At 51.6% G+C, this 17500-nt stretch overlaps 3 protein-coding genes across 7 annotated transcripts in view; all 3 read right to left on the reverse strand.

Annotated features, from left to right (window-relative positions):
- Positions 1 to 466: 466 nt before the first annotated feature.
- On the reverse strand, positions 467 to 3287 carry LOC126579775 (protein spindle-F). Of its 3 annotated transcripts, none has more exons than XM_050243370.1 (4): positions 2945 to 3287; positions 2757 to 2875; positions 1314 to 2237; positions 467 to 1241 (listed from the first exon to the last, which is right to left on the reverse strand). In XM_050243370.1, the coding sequence occupies exons 3-4, from the start codon at positions 2113 to 2115 to the stop codon at positions 808 to 810; spliced, it is 1236 nt and encodes a 411-aa protein (XP_050099327.1). In that variant the 5' UTR covers positions 2116 to 2237; positions 2757 to 2875; positions 2945 to 3287; the 3' UTR covers positions 467 to 807. The 3 variants fall into 3 exon arrangements, with proteins under 3 accessions (XP_050099327.1, XP_050099328.1, XP_050099326.1); XM_050243371.1 differs by having other exon boundaries at positions 467 to 1238; positions 1314 to 2254; XM_050243369.1 differs by having other exon boundaries at positions 1314 to 2254.
- Positions 3288 to 4813: 1526 nt separating this feature from the next.
- LOC126579766 (luciferin 4-monooxygenase-like) lies at positions 4814 to 6781 on the reverse strand. Its single transcript, XM_050243344.1, has 2 exons — positions 6154 to 6781; positions 4814 to 6078 (listed from the first exon to the last, which is right to left on the reverse strand). The coding sequence occupies exons 1-2, from the start codon at positions 6753 to 6755 to the stop codon at positions 4941 to 4943; spliced, it is 1740 nt and encodes a 579-aa protein (XP_050099301.1). The 5' UTR covers positions 6756 to 6781; the 3' UTR covers positions 4814 to 4940.
- Positions 6782 to 7850: 1069 nt separating this feature from the next.
- Positions 7851 to 17500, reverse strand: part of LOC126579753 (mucin-5AC-like) — a 44421-nt gene continuing 34771 nt past the window's right edge. For 2 of the 3 annotated variants that reach the window (XM_050243306.1, XM_050243304.1), the window contains 5 exons: positions 13204 to 13305; positions 12960 to 13068; positions 11576 to 11723; positions 9384 to 9535; positions 7851 to 9306 (listed from right to left, as the gene is read on the reverse strand). In XM_050243306.1, coding sequence (XP_050099263.1) covers positions 9183 to 9306; positions 9384 to 9535; positions 11576 to 11723; positions 12960 to 13068; positions 13204 to 13305 — 635 coding nt within the window. In that variant the 3' untranslated portion in view covers positions 7851 to 9182. Of the gene's footprint in view, positions 9307 to 9383; positions 9536 to 11575; positions 11724 to 12959; positions 13069 to 13203; positions 13306 to 17500 lie in introns of those variants that run through there. The other variant, XM_050243307.1, reaches the window with a different exon arrangement.

Here is a 17500-nt window from a genome sequence, read left to right on the forward strand (position 1 = left end):
GATTGGCAAAACCCGGGACTTCAGTATTCTACGCTTGCACGCACGCACGCACGCACGCGTATTTGCAAACCTACTCCACACCTGCTCGCTCCACGGGTCAGCAATGGTATAGTTACTGTAAGGATGGTTGTAATCTGTAAGGGGGAAAATGGGTTTGATATCCCGAAGGGATAGAAAATGAAATCAACTGATGGAATATTATTTTACGGTTCTTTAATGCCGAAATGAGGTAATGCACGTACCGAAAGAAAACTCACTAGCAACGAAAAAAATAAATGAAAACGTTTCTTTCGTCGATCCCATAGTGCACGAGTCGCGTAACATCATTTCAGCGATCCTGTCGCGAGTCAAACTACGTTGCACGACACTGGTATGCTGTTGCGTCATGATTTATGCTTTATCTAAATGGGAAAGAAGAGATTACATTTCCAAAAGAAATGTGAAAGACACTAGGCAATACTCCCCATTCGCAGTAATCCGATTAAATATTTCTTTTATTTTTCTTGTGAAATCATACCATTCGTTCAATACCGACTGGATCTTTATATAGATTTAAAAGAGCTAACAAACTCACCGTACCCACAACTATTTTAGCACCCAACGGAACAAATACCAACTCGTTAGGCATTGCCACTCGTTTGCGAAGTATGCAGGCTGCACAATTCGATAAAAAAAAAACATATATCTGTACACGGTTTAGATCAACACATTTCGATATGCAAGTGTGCGCCAAATGTTTGCCTTCGTCTGCCTACACTAAAACTCACTGAAGAAATAGATGCGCCGCTTGGTGGAGCGCACGACCGGTCAGAAATTGCCAACTGGCTGAGAGACGTACTCGTACGTACGGTCCAAACTCAACTCGACCCCCTGATCCGCGTCCTCGAGAAAATGCGACTCAACGTGCTGCTGAAACTCATCGAAGGCTGCCTGCACGCCGTACAGCTTTCCGCACATGGGACAAATCTTCTCCATCGTGTTCGCTCGTCCCTTTTCCATAGCGAGATCAAGCGGACGGGGATCGCACGGTGCTATTACCGCCGGTGCGTCGTCACCAGCAGCAGCCTCAGCTGTAACGCGTGTTTCGTGAGCCTTTACCTGTTGAGTTGAACCACCGCGGGCCCGCTTCTCGGCAATCGGCAACAGCTCCGTCTCGATCACCTCAACGGTAACATCTTTCATGATAGGCTTCGGTACATTGGGCTGCTCCGCATGGTGCTTGGATCGAGTACCAAGCTCTGCTGCAACAAATGTGTAAAAATTCTTAAACATTGGGATGGTACTAGGCAGTCGCAAAGCCGTGTGGGATTTACCTTTGGTCGCCTTGAGTTGGTATAAGACACTCTTGAGGGTTTGTTGCTGTCGGGCTACTTCGCGTTGCATAACTACCAGGCCTTCGGTGCATTGTCGCAGTTCCGGGTTTGTTTCTAGTGCCGCCTGCATCATTTCTTCTCCTTGCGATCCCGTGCAGCCCGAAGCCGGTAGCTCCATACCACCATCGCCGTAACCGGGCTCGAGAAACCCGCATGCATTTAGCAGCGATACGTCCTCCAGTTGCAGCAACCGCTCTACATCATCGCTACATTCATCCCCCTTCGGCAATCGATCGCGGAGCTTTGGATTTGGTGCATTTTTGGTAAAGGTGCGAGAGCGGATCAAGTTTTGCGACGCCCCTGGAGCCACTGAACCGGAGTGATCGACGTCCGGAAGCAGCTTCATGTTGCTGCCGGTATTAGCTGCAGCGCTTGTGTCAAGCATTACCATACCGGCGCCTCCAACGTCCTTGACAATCTGTGACAGTCGTCGCCATAGCTGTCTGTTTTCGCTTGCCACCACCGCAATCTGTTCGGCCAACTGCACCTTCTGGCGGGACAGTTCTAGGACATCATTCTGCAGCTGTTCCACCTCCAACGTTGATGCAAGCTTGCCTTTGTCCTGCAATCGCTCAGCGGGCTCTTTGGCCTGGTTGGCGCGCAGGGTCACGTTTTCATCCTCAAGGATTATGATGCGTTTCTGCAGTGTTTGACAACGCTCTTTCAGAGTTTGCAGTGCTGCTTGGAGTGCCCGATGCTGGGCGGATTGCGCGTAGCACGCGTCCTCCCTGGCATCTGCCATTTTGCGTCGTGGGATGATTTGTTCTTCTCTTCACCACTGACAGTGTTCGTGCTCTGATTAACGACGCCCAACGCGAGCGAAAAATGATTTTACGGCAACGTCCACATACCTTGGCGAGTTCGCTGTTTGCATAAATTTCCTTAAAAGATTTTGTATGAGTGAGTGGTGTAGAACAAAAGCAAAACGTCGCGTCCATACTATAGCATACAAAGCAAACAATATGGACAAGAGGTAGATAAAGATACCCTTTACCGTAGAACTAAACCAAGCTTTAATTTCTCTTTTTTGCATATATACCAACTACAAAAGGGCTCTTAAAAGACATCTGGAGCCAAATGTCTCGAAATTTTAGATGAATTAATAAAAAGATTAAACATGCAAAGGATATGTGTTTTCATTAGTTCAACACACAATCCGAAATACACATGTTTTACATTTTTACCAGGAAAATCGACGAAGTATCAAAGAGAGACTAAGAAACTATGAAAGCAATAAATTAATTTAACAAAAAACAAGCGAGTGTTACAGATATTCTGGTTGCAATGGGGCATCTTCAGCCTTCACTCGTTATTTATCCGCAATTCGCTTTTATCTTTCTCGAGACTAAAATTTTGATAACTTCTTGGACGGAAGATGCTTACCGCTTTGCGAGTGTTCCGGATAGGTACTGGTCCGTTTTGGCGTAATCCTTTCGTTACATTTGGTAGATGAACAAACTATCCGCAAGATTAACTGCAGGGTACTGTTACCGGGACGATGACTGGAAGGAGAATGTGCAATCGTGAATGCAAAGGAGCCAGATAGATCGTCGTGAACGTCCAAATCTTACCGGAACGGACGCGGATTAGTGGTTTCCAGCGGTTTCTTTCCGAGGCATCCGGATCTCGATATCGATAGTTGATTGCGAATTGGTTGATTGGCTTTCGCAGCGTTGGCAAAAGGACTTTGAATCCCTTTTCGACGCGATTTACTTTCCGCCCTGTCTTTCTGTGGATGTTTTTTTTTCCAAGGCGCGTTAAAATTTTCCCCTGTCTCCGGCTTTTTCCACTTTTCCAACGAGAAGGGTGGCGGGAGGGTTGAGTGTGTTCGTATCGCGCACGGAACAGTGTAAAAATGTTAGCAATTTCCAACTTTTTGCAGCGATTTTTGCACGGATTTCGGATTCCTCAAAACAGTGGCCAAAACAGCGAAGAAGAACAACAGCAAGAAGAAGCAGTGGAAGAAGAAAGCTCATCCCCCGTTGACAGAGAACATTTTCTCCTGTTAATGTTCCTGTGTCAAATGTTCTGTGTCAACAGGGTGCAGCCTTGGAGCAAAGGTAGACGAAAATGCCTTTTCTCACTCACTCTCTCCTACAGGAAATCGGGCAGAGCGAGATAAAAAACTGCCCGAGATTTTGCCGATCGAGCAGTTGTTCGCGAGTGTAAAGCCGGGGATACATGAAGCGTAAACTCTCGTGTAAACTCAGAATGTAATACCAAAAAGTTTACATTTGCCGTTTGCACGGTGTAAAAAAGATTATAGGTCCACGGAGCCTAAATCCTAGCGTAAACGCTGTTTGCAAGCGATTTGCCTCACTACATTTCCTGTTTGTGGTTTGCATTAATAGTGAGTGATCATTACTAGCGTTTTTAATCTTTTTCTTCGGAAAAAAGTTCCTATTTTTCTCACAAAAGTCGATAAAAGTTCAGTGTAATTCGGATTACACGTCTCAACCCGGTCATGTACATGTTAAAGTATAAATTAATTTCATATTTACGCTTGAGTTTACGCTTCATATATCCCCGGCTTTACTGGTTCTCCACATTAACCGATTGGCATAATTTTAGGGGTTAAACATTTAACTGTTATAAAACTGTTATAAATTATATGATTCAATTGATTTGTCATGAGAAAAACCCAGATATTATCAGTCTGCAATAAAACTATAATGCCCATCCTTTCTCAATCATCCTTTTTCTGGTAAAGATATTAAGCGGTGTTCAATTTTGGTGGGAGGGGGGGGGGGGTTCAATCTCAAGATCAATGTTTAACTGTGGACTACATTCATTGTGACCTTGGTTCTATTACTCAACGAGAGTTATTTGGGTAATGCAGCAAATAGCTCGTAATTTATAATTAAAAAGCATGGCAAAATAGAAAAGCCGCTAACTGCTCTTTAATGGAAAAGAAGCGCAATTGGCAATTGGCAATATTAAAGCAGATAAGAACAGTCACTGCTGCGCCGAACTCCCCCCCCCCTCAAGTCTCAATTGAATTCAATTCCTGGAATCGACTCTGATACCTGTGAAGCGGCCATCCCTGTGGGTAGCTGACTGACCTTGATCATGTGACGTCTACCTAAACTTTAATGGTCAAGATCAAGGTCAAGATCAATATGATACCATTGAGGGAATTAATTCATTGTGACCTTGGCCCTACTAAGCAACGGGAGTAAGGCAGCAGGTAGGTGGCGAAAACGAAAACGAAAGCGGAATCTAAAACAAAACAATCAACAACTACGGCGAATGCTGGCGGCAAAGCAAAAGGAACAGTCACTACTGCGCTGCGCCGAACTTTCCCCCCTGAAATTCCCGGAATCGATCTGGGTCGCAATCGACTCCGTTTTTTTTTTGCACGCGTGGAATCGGAGTGGAATCGCAGCGGTGTGGGATTCCGGTGCGCCCATCACTAACAATTATGCAACCTGCTGGAGAAGTATTGATTTTGATCGTTTATTTTACATGCTTGCCACTACTTACGCTTGGTCACAACAGATGCTGCAATGGTAAGGGGTAAAAAAAAACCCCGCCCGAATGAATCCGCGCCCCAGGTTTGGCCGCCCTTTATTTGGATCCGTGATGATCGTGAATCAACCGCTCCGGCGTCCGTGTTCCGGCGCCGAGGGCAAGCACCTGCTCCAGACACTTCCGACGGACGATCTTTCCGGACGGCGTGAGGGGAAGGGCTTCGACGAAGAACACGCCCCCCCGGAGACGCTTGCTGTCGGAAACGCGCCCCTGCACGAACTGGGCGACAGTCGACTCGGTCAAGGCGGTAACACTGGCGGTAGGGGAGAGGATGATCGCTGCCGCAGGCAGCTCGTTCCCGGCTGGTTCCGGCAGACCGACGACGCAGCACTCGAGCACCCCCGGCAGCTGCTTGATGATCGCTTCGAGCTCGGTCGGTGAAATCTGGTTGCCACCGTACTTGATGATGTCTTTGCGCCGGTCAACGATGTACAGCTGGCCACCGTCGTCGAAGTAACCGATGTCACCGGTCCTGATCCACCCGTCCGGCGACATGGTGGCCCGGGTGGCGTCCGGATCACCGTAGTAGCCGGCGAACGGGTACTGGACGCGCAGCATCACCTCGCCCGGCTCGCCCACTCCCACCGGCCGGCCACTGTCCGGGTCGACGATCTGGGCGTCGGTGTGTGGCTGCAGTGTACCGACCGTATCGTCACGGTACGGGGCCCCCGGATCGGTCAGCGTGACCAGCGACGACTCCGACATGCCGTAGCCGATCTGAATCGCGGTGGCGGGTGGGAGGGCTGAGCGTAGGCGACGGTACAGGTCACCGGAGACGCGTGCCCCCCCGCACAGTATCAGCCGGAGCGCCCGGAGGTCGGTGCTCGCGAAGCGTCCGTCGCTCAGCAGCAGGTTGAGGTGGAAGGGTGGAAAGAAGGCCATGGTGACGCGTTGGTGGGCGAGCAGGGCTAGCGCTCGCTCCGCGCAGAACCCTTCGGACGTGATGATACGGGTCGCCCGGTGGATGGTGCCGAGGAGCAGGACCGCGAAACCGGACAGCCAGTAGAGCGAGCTGAACGCAAGGACGCGATCCGTTGGATCGATCGGCCACAGTGACGGCATGTTGGCGATGCAGAAGCTGTGCGTGTAGCTGACACCCTTGGGCAGTCCGGTCGTGCCGGACGAACACAGGATCACCGCCAGGTGGCTGGCCGGATCGTCCAGCGTCGGTGGTCTGCGTGCAGAGAGAGAGAGAGAGAGGGCGAGATCAAACGACCCGGAAGTGGAATGGAATCGTGAATGGACTTACACGAACCGGTGCTCCTGTCCGGTCGGTGCTAGCAGTTGCTCGACACGCAGATAGTCGTGCTCCTCGTCCCCGCTGCCACCGAACACTACGAAGCGTGGCTCGAGCCCGGCGGCCCGGGCACCGGCCCGTGCCTTCTCGACGATGTCACCCTGGCAGAACACCAGCACCGGCCGGGTGATGCCGAACATGTGCCGGAACTCGTCGACCGCGAACGAAAAGTCGAGCGTGTTGACCGTGATGCCGAGTGTGAAGCAGGCGAACATGACGGGCGCTACGTGGACGGTGTTGCTCGATGCCAGGGCCGCCATCGTGCCCGGTCCGTACCCGAGCTCGGTCAACCGCTGGGCACAGCGGACCGTCCGCTCGTACATCTCGCCGCAGGTCACGCGCACATCGCCATCGCCGATCTGCGTCACGTGCGCCGGATCCGCCGTGCGCAGCGAGCTCAGCACGAGCTGACCGAGGCTCTGGTTCACCTCCAGTTCACGGGGTGTCGTTGGACCGGACCAGATCCGGCCATCCGGATCGTAGCTACCACGGATGCGCTGCTCACCGCTTCTGCTGCTGCTGCTGCTGCTGCTGCTGGTTACTGGCATCTGCATCTTTCTTCAAGCCTGGCCGGAACGAAACTATCGTGAGCGAAGGAGCCTCGAGCTCGCGTGCTCGGCAGGCGAATCAACCTCGTCTAGGGCCGTTTCCAGCATCATCCTCCTATTCCTCCTCCTCCTCCCACCCACGGGTGTAGCGAACGGAAAAGCATAGCAAACAACTTCGCTAATTGCCTGAAATGCTGCTGGCGAAGGGCAACCGGTCCGCGCCAGGCCTCCCGCCCTTCCCCGGGCGGGTAACAAACCAACAATCGGTATACCGAGCGCGATAACGAGCGCGCCCGAAAGCGAAACGAGAGGAAGGAGCTGCGCCGGGGGGGGGGGGGGGCACTGGGCACACGGTAGGACCCTAGGTAGCGTGTCGTACACCTTCCCTCTGATGTTTTACCACCGCCACCGTTCCCCTGGACCGGTTTCCGCAAACGAAAGACCCGTTGGTTCTGTTCTCTTCCCCTCTCTCTCTCTCTCTCTCTCTCTCTCTCTCGCTGTCTCTCTTTTAGGTGATCTCTCTAGCAGCCATCTCGTTCCTTGAGCCTTCCGGGTACAAAAAATCGCGCAAGTCACGGAGACGCCGATGGGTTAGAGGCGGTCGGGCGGTGCTCTGCGGTTCCACTGTGCGGTTCACCACTGTATAGTGACAGTCGGATAGACGGGATGATTGGGTGTGTTTGCTGGTGCAAAGTACACGATCATCGCGGCGAAGCGAAGAGTGAAGGAAGAACGTACACATAAACACACAAACACACACGGCGTACACAAATGTACATTGCCGGAAGAATTAAGAAGATTTATTGCATGCGGCCACTGCACCAGCAGCGCACGCCCGGCAAGGGAGGAGGAGGAGTAATCACATAGTACACAGAGAGAGAGAGATACGCAGCAGATTTGATTGTCACATACGGTAGCATTGCTTTGTGCTGCCACTTTGTTTGTTTGCCCTGCGCTGTGTCCGCCGTAATAATCCCGGGATGGCATTGAGCCGGCAGAAACGCATCAGCTGGGCCGTGTGGCCAGCGGGCCAGTGAGCTTCGGACTTTCGGGCGTGCGTCAGCAGCACACATACACACAGAGAGAAACACAATGGGGGAGTAGTTTGATAAAATTAATAATAATTATTCTCTCAGCTTGTTTCTTTTTTTTTTTAACAAATTGTCAACGAACAGCGATGTCGAATGGTGGTCGATGGTTATCAGGAAAATGATGGAGACAGGATGAATGAAAGCGTGCAAGGGAGGGGGAGGGGGGAGTAGAAGAGCAGCCCCTGTATCCGCTCCTTATCTCTCTCTCTCTTTGTCGGTCTCGAAATGTCAAGGCTAGCAAGGCGAACAGACGGGCCTTACAAGAATAGCATCCCTGTCCAACATGGCGACGAGAGGCGGAACACAGGAATCAGGGGGCGCGTGTGGCCGAAGCACTAGAGGCTGGAGAAGGATAGGAGCTTCCGATGGATCGGCGGCGGGGGGGGGGGGGGGATTATAATTTAAACATCTCAAACATTCGGCGATGCTGGACATAATTGCCATAATGATAACATAGATACGTATGTAAATATCTATATATATATATATAGGTATATATGCATATAAGTGTATAGAAACACAAATCAGCGAACAATCAGCGCGATAAGCCTGGTGTGTGCATACGGCACAGCTACATCTCTTCTTTTCTTTCTTTTCTTTCGTTCTTTTTCTCATTCTTTCTCTCTCTCTCTGTCTCTGCCTGTAGAATTACTCTCCCAATCGCGGGAGTGTCCTAAGCGATCGAATGGTAGTAGTGCATGTGCAGCATGTGCCCCGCGTATTGGGGACCTACTTTTTGGGGCAATACACCCAATACCCGGAACGGATCAATCCAACCAATCATTAGTTTTTTTCTACTCGACGGGAGAAAAAAATAAGTAAAGGTTCTGAGGCGATCCTACTAGTGCGCTGCTGCGCTGGGGGGGGGCCCAGGCGATGGCGTTGGCGTTGGAGTAATAGGGAAGCATAGGCGCATAGGGGTAGCGAGTGGTGGGGAGGGGGAAGGGTGATACGGAAGCGTGCCCGATCGAGCGGGGACATAAAAAGACATATAAAGACTAAGAATAACATTAACATCAACAAAACGGAAACCCCTTCCCCCTTCCCCCGCGGAAAGCCCACCGGAAGAGTGAGAGTAAACTTCTACCACCGAACGAACCGTTTCCCTCCCCCTTTCCCCCCCATCAACTGAAGGGCGCTCCACAGCGCAGATGGAATCTGCATTCTCCCCCGAGACGGTGCGGGGCCGTGAGTCTGATTCTGATGCGGAACAGCGATAGGCGATGTTGTTTTCGAGTAGTAGTAGTAGTAGTAGTAGTAGTAACAGTGAACGGCGAGCGAGCGTTTGCAACAGGAGGAGCCGGATCCTAGCAAGGGGAGCGGGGCTGGCGGGGAGCGCCTTCTAGTCCTCATTTTTGAAACGCCGGTAGATCGATTGCACATAGGTGAAGACACACTTCCAGTCAGGCTTCCGCATGGCCACCATATCGTCAACATCCAACAGGGGCGCGATCCCGGCTTTGTCACTACGAGGGGGAGAACAGGAAGAAATGAACAGTTGTAGGCCTCTGGCGCTCTGGGGCCACTGCCACTCGATACTTACTCAGCCACTCGGAAGGCGAGTGTAAAGTTATGGCGTCGTTGTTGCGGTGTTAGTTGGCTAAAGTCGAAAGCGTCTGGCAGGAAATGGTGAATCAGCGCACAGAATGCCATTCCATCTGACCAGCTGGTGGAGAAGTTCTCTATTTTAACGTTCTGCGCAGACCGGCAAGAGAGAGAGGGGGGAGAGAGAAAGAGAAAGGGGGGGAGGGAGAAAACAAAAAAAGAGAAAATGGCATGAGTTGGGATGTTTCGTTCCGCCGTTTCACTGTTTTGTTAGCAGAAGGGGCACAAGGCGGGCACTGGACAGGATTTAGCTGGTCGGGGGTGAAGGAGGTGAAGTGTACAAACACACAAACACACACACACACACACACGTGCTGCAGTCAATTCGCCGTACAGCGTTTATTTTTTTTTTTTTTTGCTAGCCGGACCGGAAACGGGAGCCGAGAGGCACAGGTACACGTTATGTAGCAGCAGCAGCAGCAGCAGGACATGCGTTACCGGTTGTGTTAGTAAAAGCTGGTGCTACTGAGAGTCTTACGAGGCCGTGAATTTAGAGTTCTTTAAGGGGGGACTTCGGTATTTAATTTTGTTTGGTGACACATGTTTTTAACATTTTTCCCTGAAAGCTGATCCTTTCAAGAGTACTGTGTAAAAGTTTTCGATCAATTGAAGAAAAACTGACAATGATACAGATTTTTGAAAATCCGCGCTTCATACAAGGCTCCAAGCAGCTCGCTACTTTGAAGAGCGTTTCCCTAAACCACCGCATTTTCAAAGTCGGTGCCCATCGTACCGTAAAAACTAATGGGTCGATCGTTTTGAAATTTTTAACAAATAATCTGTACACTGTTTGCCAGGTAATTGCGTCGAGATTTTATGAAAATTGTTGATACGTTTTTTTTAACAAATCTGTAAAGTTCGTTTTTTATGGCAGAATCGCAAAAAGCATCACTTTTTCAACTTCAAACATCTGCCAAAAATCGAAAAATGTGAATATCAACAAAAACTCTCCTGGAATACCTAGATAAACTTATAATCTTTCTAACAAATATCGATTTGTATGTTTCTGATGATCCGTCACGCAGCTACGATGGGCACCAGAAAAAGTATCTTTTCGAAGACGCGACTGCCTAAATTTGATGGCATGGATTCATTTTTCAATGAAGGTTGCTCAAAACAATACCAAATATTCTTCAAAAGTTGCAGATTATAATGTCATTTACTTGAAAAAATACAGATGAATGGTTAAGTCACAAAAAATCGTTAAAAAGGAGCCTTTTTTTTTGACCCGAATATACCGAAGTCCCCCCTTAAGTTTAAAGAGAGTGCTAAGTATGGGTAGGTGTGTTAAGCCACTTACTGGGCCCCACTACTACTTTACAAACGGGCTCTACTTGGCAGCCCGTTTTGGCTACTAATTTTGAACCAACTGTACAGAAGTGCTTCGGTAATGTGGTGTTAGGTTATGGTGGAAATCCAATGTACGGTAGCTGCAGTTCGAGTAAGGGGTGTGAGAGGAGGAGGGGGGGGGGGATCACTGACACCCGTGGCGAAAAGTGACAGACCGCCATGAGTCCATCGCCAGACCAGACAGCTTTCGTGCCCAATTTCCTAATCTGAATTGTGGAAAAAGAAGAAGCTGGCAGATTAACGCCATTTTGAATTTGGATGATTGATAATGGGCCGGGAAAGGGAACAGAAACACACGCGCACACAAAAAAAAAACACGCCAAACCACGTGCGATCAAGCCAAAAGGGGGGGATCGAGCCAAACAAAAAACGGAGGAAAAGAAGAAGAGTGAGCAGAACACACGCAGCACAACCATAACATTTTAGAAAACGGAGCAGGAGAAGGTGGATGCACTCAGGAAGGATGACAGCGAACAAACCGACACAACAAAGAACGAACTAGTAACCGGGTTGTAGAGAGACAAAAAAAAAGAAAGGAAAGAAGTGGAGAGCGAGAGATAGCGGGGGAAAAAAAGAGAATGAGAGAAACAATGGATAGTCCAGGCAAGTGTCGCAGGACCAACCAGTGTCCAGGTAACACACACTCCGACCGATCCGTGCTCTAAAGAAGGGCGCACACGAGAGAGAGAGAGAGAGAGAGAGAGAGGAGTGGATGAGGGGAGCGGGGCTCGGTGGGTGGGTGTTTGGAAAAATGGCAAAATGGCAAATGGTTTTCTGTACCTCGTATTCCTTCGTTTTCATCTGGCACCACTGCAACAACTGATCCTTAACAGTAGCGGCGCGACGGTTCAGTGCCGGATCGGTAAACTTAAACATCGGACCCATTGCGGCGGACGGTGTGGTTGGAGTAGTTGGTGTTTTGGGGGAGCTGCAGAATGTTTCGTGGCGAGGAGATGGAAAAGCAGAGGCGGGTTGAGGGGCGGGGAGGGGGGGAGGGGGGTGGGTGGGATGGAAGGGGCCACACGACACATTATTATGACGATTTTGATTTGGAGCAGCAGGACAGTCGACGGTCGGACGGTCGAGTTTCGAGCAAACCGGGATAGCCGGGGTTAGACGGGTGATAGGTAGAGGCAGGAGCGGGGGGCAGGGCAGTGAGTGGGACCAGGCGCCAACGGAAAGAGTGATATCAGCAGTAAGGGTAGCCAGGATCAAGTACAGAGAAAGAGAAATAGAAAGCAAAAAAAAAAAGGGAGAGAGAAAGAAAAAGCAACAGAGATGGATAGAGCGAAGACAGGATAAAAGGATATGCGTTGATCATGAAGAGTAAGCCGCAAGAGTAAAAGAATACGAAGGAAATATGACGAGGAGTAGTATAGGAGGCGAGTGGGATAGTCAGATGAGAGAGAAAAAGAGAGAGAAAGAAATAGAAAGAGAGAGAGAGAGAGAGAGAGAGAGAAAGTGAGAAAAAAAGATAATGAATCAGTTCATGGGTCAATCGGTAGAGCTTGAGTAGTCATCTTTGGCCGGTTGGCCTTTTCGGGTACGGCCCCTCGCACAGTCCAAAGAGGAGACAAAAGACAATGGGGGGGAGGGGGGAGGGGGTAGGGGGGGAGAAGAAGTTCATCCGGGCGTTTCCTTGCGTACACGAGTTCCCCAGGTTGTTGTGGTTGTATGGTTAGGAGGCGGATCGCGGTTGCCCACGAGATGAGTACTACTGCTAGATGGCCGCGGGATGACGTTATGGTTAGTTATGAGTAGGAGCCCCGAGTGAATGTGATTAGCCGACCCCGTAGCGTCGGCAGTGGAGCAAAACGGGCCTGCAAATGATTGACTACTAGGGCTAGGGATTACGTGCCACTTGCTAATCGAAGATTCCCGTTCCCTTCACGAAGCTAACTAGGATTTATGAGGAATCGATCACTCCTTCTTCTACCACTACTACTACTACTACTACTACTCCTTCGAGGAGCGATTAAGTCGCTACAGTTGCACCCGGATCGTTGTCTTCAAGCCCTTTCCGATGGGACGCTATGGGTGGAATTAATTTTTGAGTGATTACGGGCGGTGGGCTGCCGCGTGATGTGTTGTTTGGAAGGGGAACGAGGGAGTGTCACTGCTCTGTCACTGGCACCAACTACCCCACTAACTATCGCCTACTTACTTGGGTGGTGATTGCGTAGAGTTTTGCTTATCAAGCTGCCGGAATTTGGCGAACGGTGACATGGGCTTCTGGGGTGGACCAGCCGAGGCCACCGTCTTCGTCATCGTCACTGCAACAAAGAAAGTCGGACAAAGAGAAACAAAACAAAAAAAAAAAAACAGAGAAAACGAGAAAAAGAGAGAGAGAGAGAGAGAGAGAGAGATAAAGAGATTGCAAGCCAGGAGTACACAATGGGCATGCCTACCACTGGATCTCGTAGTAACGGTGCCACCATCTTGCGATTCAACCTTCGACGAGGCGACAGTGCGCGTGATCTGCTGCTGCTGCTGCTGCTGCTGCTGAACGGCTGTTGTGCCGGCGAATCCGAGAATGCGGTCGTCGAGAATGAAAAGAGGGGACAAAGAAGACAAAGACGAACGAATCGTAATTAGTGCCGGGGGGAAAACCTGGGGCAACGTTCGGGTTGAGGTAGTAAGCGCGCAGATCCAAATCGAAAAATCAAAACAAAACAAAACAAATTAAAAACGGGACTAATGGAAAGGCAGGGCCAGTTGGTTCCACTACAGATATGGTACACGGAGGAGTAGCCAATTGAGATCATCGTAAATGGACGACCGGCAGACGAAAGCATTGTTTACTAGCGTAGCGCACTGTCCATCCCACATTTCGTTGTGACGAAAGTGTAAAGCAAGTAGGCAATCATTTCACTGCACGCTGCCACCTTTCAGTTCATTTAAGCGTGGAGATTTTGCCAACGACGAAGTTTTCCAAAGGAACCTGGCATTCCTGTATTCATCGCAGGGATGAAAAATGATAGTTTTTCAGCGCGCTACGAAGACATGCATTCGTCCGTCCGGACCCCAACACAGAGCATCAAATGATCAGTTGTTGGTTTTTTTTTTGTTTAAAAGGGTTTTCTGGAGGGTAAGTAAAACGAAAGTTAAAACAAACCAAAAACAAACAAAAATAAAAACAAAATGAAGAATGATGATGAACTGGAATAGTTTTAAAAGGGGAACTGAAACTAAAATGGAGGACGGAGTGAAGGAAGATACACGGCTACAGTAGTGTGTGAGCATGAAAGAGGGAGTGACAGAAGAGCACGGAAGAGAGAGAGAGAGCGAAAGAGAACTACTCCACAAAAACTAACACATCCACCCCACTAGAATTCACTAAACATATGCGCAACGATCGCACTATTCCTGAAAAAGGATAATCAGACAACCGGCTACTACGTTCCGCCAATCGAATCGATCGAAATGTGAGGTTAGGTAGAATTCAGATGGCGGTCGATTTTTGGTTGCTGGGAGGCACACACTATTGCCACTTGGGGGGGGGGGGGGGGGGGGGGAAGATGTATTTGGTGGTGGTGGATACAATGAGCAGGATCCAATCGGAATTTAATGGACGGCATTACACGCGAGCTGTGTAAATGGAGACGTGATGAGGGCGGCTGGGTGCCTGGTGTTCGATCTAAATTGGTGGTATTCGTACACACGCACACGCACGCACACACAGTAATGTGAAGAGCACAGAGGCAGTGGCATGCAACTGATGCAAACCCGGTCGGGCGGTAGCAGGACAACACGGACACGCTGCACAGCTATTTGTACTCCTTGGGGGGTGGGGGGTGGGGGGGGGGGGGGCGGTCGATGGAGCTTGTCAATTTGTGGCGCCTTTTGGTGCATTTGGGGGGAAGTGCAGGCAGCAGTAGCGGACACCGAGACACAATGGAGACGCCCTCCCGACGCCGCCGCAACGAGAAAGTCGAGTCAGCGAAACGGAAGCGAAGGCGTGACAACACAGCACAGCAAACACACACACACACACGCACACACAGATACACAGGCACACAGACATATTCGCAAGCTCACAACGGGGACAAACAACGGCAAAACGTTGGTTAAAATGCTCGACACGACACGGAAATGAAAAACAAAAAAAAAACCGAAAGAAGAAAGGACTTCCGAGCGTAACTCACTGAGAGTGGCTGGCGCGCACATACACCCACGCACAAGCACACACACATCACACACCCACATTACACACATACGAATGGTGTACGTGCGCTTTTTTCTTGTTGTTGTGTTGTGCAGAGAGAGAGAGAGAGTGGTGGCCTTCTGGGCTGTGGGGTTTTTTTTTCTCGCTTCGCTCGCTTTCGCAACCCCCCGGGGGGGGCCAGTTGCTGACTAGCAGCATACCCTGGCAAGGATCGCGCAAGGATCGCCTAGGACGCCCCGCCTAGGGTTCCGGGACCGTTCATTCAGCAGCGAACAATGGCGATGGTTGGTGCAGTTGCCAGGTTGCGCCTTTTTCCTGCTGCGTTTGTTGTTGTTGTTGCTGCTGCGGCCGCTCTTGGCGTGGTTTCGTTGGGCGGCGGCAGTAGTAGTTGGTAGTAGTAGTAGTAGTAGCAGTAGTAGTGGTCGTCGATCGCGTTCCAGCAAAATGCGCTTCCGTCCGCGCAGAACGTCAAAAACAAATCCAGCAAAACATACACTTACAGAGACACACACACACACACGCAGACACACGCGCACACACACATATTGCACACTTGGGGTGCGCGCACGTCGGAATAGCGGTGCTGGTGGTGGTGGCCCACCAGGCGACACAGAAAACAAAAAAAAATGCACGCTCGCCTCCCTCGGGGAGTCGCGTTGGGCGCGCGCGATCACACGCGCCTCCTAAATGGCGGGCGGGCGGGCCCCCGCCAGTGGAATGTAACTGGTGACGACTTGATGGCCGGGCAACGAGCCCGCCAACTGCAGCTTGAAGGTTGTGGGCTGTGGCCAGTGGCCCGTGACACAATGCCCGCTAGACGGCAAACGATTGGTTCATCAGCTCCTCGAACGCATCCTCGACGTTGTTCTCGTCGAGCAGTGCCAGATTGCCGAGCGGGATGTGGGGCATGGTGCGGCTGCGCAGCAGCGTACCACCACCAAACGACGATGACGCTGAGGACGACGTTACGCCAGGCGGTGGCGCCCGGTAACCGGCCCCCGGTGACTGGTGTGCTGGCACAAAGTGCTGATGGTAAGCGATGGTCCGGTCTGGTGCGGCCGGTCTGCCGGTGTGATGGTAGCCACCGGTTGCCAGTGCGTACGAGACGGGGCGTACGGCGTTGGTCCTGGCCCCGGCCAGTCCCGTTTTGTCGCGCATCGTCGCCAGGTTGTGGCTGGAGGTGGTCCGCGCCATCGGATGCTGACCGGTAAAGTAAGCTTCCACCGTGCGCTGCTTGTCGTTGATGTTGCTGTTGCTGCTCGTGGGTGGCAGCGGTTGCGACACCGAGAGGGTATGGCTGGACTTGGTACGGGCCAGCGGGTTTGTCACGTTGTTGTAGATGATGTGGCCACCGGTTGGCCCTGCCGGCGTAAACTGGTACTTTGGTGGCGTAGGGCTCTTGTCCTTGATCTTCTTGAGCGTCGACTGGAGGCTCTGGGCGATCGGCAGCAACCGGTCCGGTCGGTGGTCCGTGCCGAGGTGCGTCGCCTCGCGCCTCGCTGTGCTGTAGGTCGCCTGCTGTGACACCGGGCCCCGCATCACCTTCGAGACCGCACGCATCTCCTGCGAGTCAACCGAATCCAGATCGTCCCCATCGTACTCGTCATCGTCATCGTCCCCGTTCGCGGGTGACAGCGAGGATGAACTTTGCTGGTCGACATTTACCGCCAGGTAGGTGATCTGCTGCTGCTGCTGCTGGACTGGTTTCGACGCGCCGACTGAGGGGACCTGCGGGGACCTGGTGACGGTGACGTTCGCTCCACTTGACGGACTGTACACGTTGTTGTAGCTCGTCAGGACGAGCGGTTCGTTGTCCGGGTTGGTTAACGATTCGCTACGATTGAGCGCAAAGGTGGACACGGACGTTGGTTGGGTGTAGTCGGTGAAGGTGTAGGTACCGATGCCGACGGCCGACACATCCGGCAACGAGGGTCGCTTTTCGTACGCCGGCACCGTACCGATACCACCGCCCGGTAGCACCTGGTACGCTAGGGGGCGCTCGCTGTACTTGAGAGAACCGTGATAGGTGAGGGGCGGCTGGGCTGGCAACGTCGCTGGTTTGGCGTGCCCGAACGGATTCGCGGTGAACTTGGACGAAGCGATACTGGCCACCCGGCCACCCGACGAGGATGGCGCGCCCGGGATCGTCAACTCACTGCCACCACTTCCGGAGCGTTTGCCGGCCCACGGAGCCGCCCCCGGTAACGCTTCCATGCTGGATGTGTCCGGGCGTGGCTTGTAGTTGAGCACGTTGTGCGTCGGTGTGCGCTCGAGCTTCGGTAGCGGTACGTACGGTGTCTCCTGGTAGCCCTGGGCGGCCAGCGTACGCACCAGGCCGAGCTGTATGTTCATCGGTTCCGGTTTGACCGTGTCCGGGGCCGTCTCGTGGAAACCGGCCGCCACCAGCTGCTTCACCAGGCCGGTCGCGTTCGACGCATGGGCCGGTATCGGTTTGACGATCGCTTTCGTCGACGGTTGGAGCGGTTTGAACTCGAGGTTGGCCGGTGGCAGTTTGCGCGGGATCGGCTTAAACACGGAGG

Source organism: Anopheles aquasalis, chromosome Y, assembly GCF_943734665.1.
Source record: "Anopheles aquasalis chromosome Y, idAnoAquaMG_Q_19, whole genome shotgun sequence".
NCBI lineage: Eukaryota > Metazoa > Arthropoda > Insecta > Diptera > Culicidae > Anopheles > Anopheles aquasalis.